The 7937-nt window shown below is 41.2% G+C and overlaps 1 protein-coding gene across 1 annotated transcript; it reads right to left on the minus strand.

The window, feature by feature from the left end:
• Positions 1–917: 917 nt before the first annotated feature.
• LOC118358722 (histamine H3 receptor-like) lies at positions 918–7667 on the minus strand. The gene is made up of 3 exons (XM_035736655.2): positions 7185–7667; positions 6542–6708; positions 918–4781 (listed from the first exon to the last, which is right to left on the minus strand). The coding sequence occupies exons 1-3, from the start codon at positions 7435–7437 to the stop codon at positions 3936–3938; spliced, it is 1266 nt and encodes a 421-aa protein (XP_035592548.1). The 5' UTR covers positions 7438–7667; the 3' UTR covers positions 918–3935.
• Between the last annotated feature and the right edge of the window lie 270 nt (positions 7668–7937).

Here is a 7937-nt window from a genome sequence, read left to right on the forward strand (position 1 = left end):
ACATGAATCAAAGAAACCACGCTGCATTTTGGTCCGCCTCTACTTCACCTAAAGAAAGCCGTTACATAGTAAGAGTTGATATTTCCTGCCAGCCCTAGGAACATCTGCACCTCTGCTATTCATACCAAAATCCTTATGAGTAGCAACAAAACTCAAACTAAAAAAATATATCTACAACAAGTAGACATAGATTACATTAATTCACTTTGATATATAAATACAAGCATTTGGTTCTTACCCTACAAAAAGTCAAAGTTTCAGACATGGCACATAGATAGCAGTGCTTTCCATGGAGTTGCCAGACAAGTAGAAGAGGCCAGTCCAACATGGGAAGAAAATAGCAGAATTAGCTCTATTTTGGTGGCCTCTGGTACATTCTAATGCTTTGATTCCATCTGAAATACACAGCTAAATCATTGAATACTTTAACAACTTTACCTCCCAGATTGGTCTAATTAGTTATGGTATTGAGTAGATTAGAAAGACCTTAATGTATGTATGAATTCAGTGTGGTGTTGTTTTTGATATTGTCTAGGCCTAGGCTTATATGATCAGGACTATTTTCTAAGTACAATTATATTTTTTAACATTAAACCTGTCTTCTCTTGAGATGAAATTCATTTTTACAGTTTTACTGCAAGATATGAATTTCCACAATTATGTTTGTTCTTCAAATTATGTATTTTATTGACTGTGGCTGTGGACGCAAAGGCTAAGGAAATCGATGTTTCATTTTGTGATTTGGGTGAACTATCCCTTTAACAGTTTGGCCTGTCAATCAATAACTGTGGGTGGGACTGTCAGGAGAGTTAGGCAGGATGTTTGTGAGTCACAGAGTTGGTTGGGTTTCATACCTGACTTTAAAGGGAAGGCTTTAGATTAGTGATCTAGTCAGAAAAATACAAATCTAGTCTACTCTTTCTTTAGTTTATTGTGGCAAAAATCGAAGAAAATGTTTGTGTTCTATCAAGAAAACATTGATTCCCTGTTGAGAAACAATATAGAATTGGAGGGAAATGGTTTTAAAATTGCAAAACATTTTCAGGGGGAGGACCCTCAGACCCCCATCAGATTGTGCAGCCCCAATTTTATACAAAGACAGGCGACAATGAGTACAGGTATGGTTGAAGAATGAAGCAGGTGTTAAACATGGGCTTTGCTACACAGAAAACATCAGTTTACTACTCCATTTTCGGCACTTTAATTAACAAATCAGTCGGCCTATATCAACATCTTTAATAACACTAGGTTACACTGACAAGTCACTTCACCAGGCACTGGCAAGTCTTGGACATGGGCTTCGAATCCTACACATGTATTTATTTTATATTTAACCTTTATCAGGGAGTCATATTGAGACCATGGTCTCTTTTACAGACTAGCCTGAATTACAGAAATGACAGAAAATACACACGTCAATATAAATACAAAATGTAAGCAGAAAGAAAAACACGGTCATAACAAAACAACACATTCATCAACAATAAGGTCCTCAATCAGCTTTCTGATTTGCCTTAGAGGCACCAAAAACATCAAATGTAAGAACATTTTGAAGATTGTTACACAAATAAGGTGCAAGAAAACTAAAAGCTGATTTGTCTAACTCAGTAGAGACCTAAGGAATTTCCAGAGTTAACCATCCCTGAGACCAGGTGTGGTAACTTGTATGTCTAAAGTTTAGTAAAGATGTTAGGTACAGTGGGACTTTTTGTAAAAGTACTTTAGAAATGAAAAGATAGCAATGTATCAACCTACGTGACATCAAAGACGGCCAACCAGCTTTCTGGTAGCGAATACAGTGATGAGTACTAAAATTGTCACCGGTAATACAGCGAAGTGCACGATAAACTGCCTCTAACGGCTTTAAGGAAGTGGCAGATGTGTTCATATAGATGATGTCGCCATGGTCTACAGTAGGACCGATAGGAACGTCGACTGCATAATCTGCTCTCTACTGTTGAGTGAGAGGCAGGATCTATTTCTATAGAAGAAGCCAATTTTTATTCTCAGTTTCTCATCAATATGCTTTTTAAAAGACAGCTTTTCATCTATCCAAATGCCCAGATATTTGTAAGCAGGGACACAACCAATATGGACACTATCCAAAGTACATATGCTTAAATCATCAGAGTTATTTTTATGCTCTCTAGAGAACAACACATACTTAGTTTTACCTGCATTCAATACTCATTTCAGGTCAATAAAGTTTTTCTGTAATACAATGAATGCAGACTGTAGTTCAGATAGAGCCTGCTCAAACGTGGTGGCAATAGCATACCCAACAGTATCATCTGCATTTTTTACAGACAAGTAGATATTGTTAATGTAAACAGTAAAATGTACAGGACCCAGAATCGACCCCTGCGGGACACCTTTCGTTATTTCCAGGAAACCTGATTTAACACCATCAGTAAATACACATTGAGTTCTATCTGTCAAGTAATTTTTTAACCAGTTACATGCAGCCCGGTCTTGGCCAATTGAGGAAAGCCCCGAATTAGCAGTGAGTGATCAACAGTATGAAAAGCCTTTGGCAGGTCAATGAAGAGGGCAGCACAATGTTGCCTTTTATCCATGCAGTTAACCACATCATTTATAACTAGAACTAGGTATGTAGTAGAGATTGTGCTATGACCTGGTCTAAAACCCAACTGATTTAGAATACATTTCAAAGATAAGAAAGATCTTAGTTGAGAATTCATCAAGGATTCTAATATTTTAGCTAGGCAAGAAAGTTTATAAATAGGACAATAATTATTTAGGTCACACGGGTCACCACCTGTGTGAAGGAGGAATACATGGGCCACCTTCCAAAAATACAAACAAGATCTTTGTTTTATTTGTCATGGTGCGATACAATGGACTTATAACTATGTTTTATGATTTATGAATAGCGAAGGGATATTGGAGATTGACTTTATTCAGTCAGTTCGACAGCTTTATAAACTAGTCAACACTTGTTGTTCAGTCGTCAATCAAAGCACAGTAAATAGCCTATGCGCCCTGACTCCATGTCTGGATATATGAAAGTTGAAACACGCAAAAGAAAATAAATACACACAAAACTATGATTAAGTGGATTTAAACTCATCATTACCACTTAAATGACATGGGACGTGTAAATTCGCTCACAGCAGATAAAGAAGCATCATGCTCTCCCTCCTCCGTGATAACCACAGCACACATCATGCTCTCCCTCCTCCGTGATAACCACAGCACACATCATGCTCTCCCTCCTCCGTGATAACCACAGCACACATCATGCTCTCCCTCCTCCGTGATAACCACAGCACGCATCATGCTCTCTCTCCTCCGTGATAACCACAGCACACATCATGCTCTCCCTCCTCCGTGATAACCACAGCACACATCATGCTCTCCCTCCTCCGTGATAACCACAGCACACATCATGCTCTCCCTCCTCCGTGATAACCACAGCACACATCATGCTCTCCCTCCTCCGTGATAACCACAGCACACATCATGCTCTCCCTCCTCTGTGATAACCACAGCACACAAAATGAACACAGGTATTGAGAGGTGGGATAGACAGCAGACTGACAAACCAGCAGTTTCCCTGTCTTCACTCACTTAGTGACTGACAGGTGCTTGTCCTCTCAATAGATCACTAGAAGATGCATATCTTTCATTCTAGCGGAAGAAGGCTTTTCTCACTAAGAACTTGAAACATTTCAATGAAAAGAAGCCTGACGTGAAGTGGAAAAAGTAGGAAAGAAGGATTTTATGTATCTCAAACAAAACATAGGGTTATCAGTAATCACTTTTTTCATAATGTTTTATACCCTTTTATAGTGAGCAACTAAAAAAGGGTTTCTTAGTCCTATTCATGGCTGAACTTTTGTTTGACAATCCACATCCATTTGCAGTAGTCTTCTCACTCCAGTATGACTCTCATCCAGCCGTGCAATGTCTTACTAGAAAGACTGGGTCTCAATGTGAGGTTGGACAGACTGCCGGTTGGGGCACAATATCTTAGCAAAAGCCCTTCGGAAGCTGCTGTGGCAGAGAGGGTACAGGAAAGGGTTAATACCAGAGTTCAGCCACAAGAGCCAAAAAGTAATCTCGTACCAGTAGTGCTCCACACATCGCCCACTACAGGCTGCCCGGATTATCATCAATAGGGTGTATGGTGCCCAGCAGATCCCAAATATGCACACTATAATGGCCAGCGACTTGGCAATCCTCTTGTCGCGGGAGAGGCGGGAGCCCTGTGAGCTCCTGCTGGGGGGCCCGTTGGGGGATTGAAGGGGCCTGGAAGTGATCCTGCAAGTGAGGCCCTTCTTGCTCTGCATGAAGGTGTGTCCGCTACAAGGCTCCCCATTGGAGGACGGCGACAGCTCCTCGTCCTTCTCTATCACCGCTGAAACAGCAGCTGGCTTGCTCGATGATGCCTTGCAAGTCAAAAACACAGTCAAGGCAGCACCCCCGTCCCTGAGACTGCCCCTGTCGCTGCGTGCCTTGGTGTCCTCCTTACGGATAGCCCTGCTCTTGTTCCTCCGCTGGATGTTCAGGTAGATGCTCAGGTTGAAGAAGGCCACAGAGATAAACGGGGTGAAGAACTCAATCGTAGACGCACTGAGTAGGAAGTACCAGGTGCAGTAGAACTCAGCGAAACACTCATCGGCAAGGACGATGCTTTTTCCCACGACCAGCTCCCAGAAGATGATAGCAGGGCCATAGAGAAGGAAGGCTAACACCCACACAGTCACTATCTTTACCACAGCATGGTGGGTCATGCTCCGCTGGGCTCTGTATTTCACCTGTGAGTAGAGTGGTGAAGTGAAATAAAGACCATACAATACTTCACAATAAAATCATATATCACAATCATTAAATCATTATAATACATAAGTAATAATCTGCATAATCCATACATATCTCTCAATTTGTAGGTGTTTATTGGATCCACACATTAAGCACCTGAGGCATTATTTGGACATATGGGAAAGGTATGATTTCCTTCGGTAATTGGGTTCAAGGGCCCTTTTCTCCATGGTGTGTCAGTGTCATCAAACTGAACAACTTGACTTTGGACTCTATTGGGCTCTATTGAATCTGTAACGCTGAAGTGTTACAGATTCCGTGATAGAAATGTAAAGGTAATTTCCGATTGAGCCGACATATGCCGTGTTTACCGTGAATGCAATCTCAGCTAAAGATGGAACATTGCCTTGAAATTTCAATCATGCTGTAAAGCTGAACATTCACAATGCGGATTGAATAGAGCCCTTTGTTTTCTGTCATGGGTGTGTCTAGATACCGATATGTGAGCATTTCTCCTTTGCCAAGATAATCCATCCATCTGACAGGTGTGGCATCTCAAGAAGCTGATTAAACAGCATGATCATTACACAGGTGCACCTTGTGCTGGGGACAATAAAAGGCCACTCTTAAATATGCAGTTTTGTCACACAACACAATGCCACAGATGTCTCAATTTTGAGGGAGTGTGCAATTGCTCTCCCAGGCCCCTGCCCCTGCCCAGTCATGTGAAATCTATAGATTAGGGCCTAATGAATGTATTTTAAATGAACTGTAACTCAGTAAAATATTTGAAATTGTTCATATTTTTGTTCAGTAGGAATTCCAGAAGGAAATTAGCTATAGCAGTTACAAAGTGACAAAAGCCCCTCTTAGATCACACCATGGAACCATTTGTTTTTACGTAGTCTGTCCAAAATGTTTTGGTAAGAGTCTTGGTCCCATGTAAGAAACATCAATCTTTTTAGTTCATAACTCTGTCATGAACAATATTAATTTGCCAAAACTAGCATTTCAGATGAATGATTGTGAGAGACTGGGCTGTATTCATGATTAGATAGTGCCCCTTACAGGTCAACAAAACTATGGGCTCTATTCAATCTGTATCGCTGTAGTGTTACAGAGAGCGCACTAGAAATGTAAAGGTAATTTCCTATTGAGCCGACATCTGCAGCATTTACCGTGAATGCAGACTCCGCTAACATGGGAACATTTCCTTTAAATTTCAATAACACTGATGATTTTCCATGATACGTGTTGAATAGAGCCCTATATCTAGATAACGTTCAATGTTAGCTGCAAACTCACAGGCAAGAATGCAAGGTAGGTGAACCATTGTCCAGTTTAGTATTCAGACCAGAATATCCAGGGATACTTTATCTAGCATTCAAAAGCAGGCAAAAGGTCAGAGAGTAGCACGCTGGTCCACAAGGACAACTCAGTCTGGATTTCCAACAGAGCTCATTCAGAGTCACTGCCACCCCAACACTGTGGATCCCATCAAGACATTAACGTCCTACTGCCAGTGGTTGTCTACCCATTCTGCAGGATCTCTGTATTGGTAACAGGCCCAGTGAACCTCTTCAGTGAGGAAAGGATGGACACATGAACAGTAAAACATACAGTAGCTACATTTGAAAACGCATTTGTGTACGCGTGCAAACGTGTCGACATGCTTGCATTCTTGGGTGTATATGGGTGCATGTGTGCATGTTGTCCATGCATGCCTTCGTGTGGCACAGTGGCTCTCTATACTCACTGCTCTGGTGACGGAGAGGAATCGGTCGTAGCTGATGAGGACGATGTTGAAGACAGAGGCAGTACACAGCAGGTAGTCCATGAGGAGCCACAGTTTACAGAGAGTTCTGCCCAGCACCCAGCGGCCTGTCAGGATGTAGGGGATGTATACAGGGATGCAGAAGGCACCTGCAAGGATACACACTGTGTACAGACTGATCCCCAAACAATGATTGCATAGCGCCATAATCAATACCATAATGAATTTTCACAGCTGAGTAACTTCCAACAAGCCTGCTGGCAAGTGGCAGAATTGTGTGTATAAATAATGACCAAAGATGTGTTTCAATTTGCATTCACGAACCATCATGAATTATTTTAAGAGCTGTATAAATCAGTTAATAATCCTTTGCTATGATGAACTTTCAAAGATAATTTCCAATAAACATATATTTCCACAAGTATTATCCATTATAATGGCACTTCACGGTGTCTTATATACTGAAGCTACGCAAATGAACAAACCATTGGCATTATCCCACGACAGAGCCCGACTAGATATAGATAGATAGATAGATAGATAGATAGATAGATAGATAGATAGATAGATAGATAGATAGATAGATAGATAGATAGATAGATAGATAGGCATACAGACTACTTACCAACAAGAAAATCTGAAAGAGCAAGGTTGAGGAAGAAGTAGTTGCTTTGATTTCTTAGGCTCTTGTCAACAATGAAAGCCAGGATAACAAGTGCGTTACCAGCCACAACCACGACTACCAGAGTTATCATAAGCACGGCCAGGATCACCTTCGTATAGCCCGGGAGAGCCGCTCCAGCTTCGTGGACTGTGGCGGAGTCGCTGCCGGGAGTGAAGTTGGAGCTTGTATTAGATTCCGGGATATAAACTCCCATAGTTACTCCTACAATAAACCCATTACACTTGACTTAGTTTTGAAACTCTGAATCAATGTGATTTCCATAGATATCTTCCAACCTTGTTATTAAGAGAGACAGAAACACGAACACGAAAGATGTCTTTGGAATAAAAGCTTCGTTCTGAATAACAATTTCCCCAGCTGTAAAACTACATTCGTCTGGGTCTGCTCTCGTGGAGGAGGATGCAGTGATTTCTCCGTTATCAAACAGGCAGGTTATTGGCGCATAGGTTCGGGTTCATGTGCTACGCTACTTTTTAGAGAAGTCAGATTGCAATGGGTGGTATGGGACAAAAATATCCACCACCAGCGCGCACCAGGATTTCTTGAACATTTGTTTATAGCCCATTTAGTATTATAGTTGGAATAAAACCATTGAATATAAAACTGATCACTGCATATGATTTGGCATGATATTATCCAACAGACACATTGACACAATGTGTTGCATGTTAACATAGGCTATAGCCTGACCAC

The sequence above is a fragment of the Oncorhynchus keta genome, chromosome 26, assembly GCF_023373465.1.
Source record: "Oncorhynchus keta strain PuntledgeMale-10-30-2019 chromosome 26, Oket_V2, whole genome shotgun sequence".
In the NCBI taxonomy this organism is placed as follows: domain Eukaryota; kingdom Metazoa; phylum Chordata; class Actinopteri; order Salmoniformes; family Salmonidae; genus Oncorhynchus; species Oncorhynchus keta.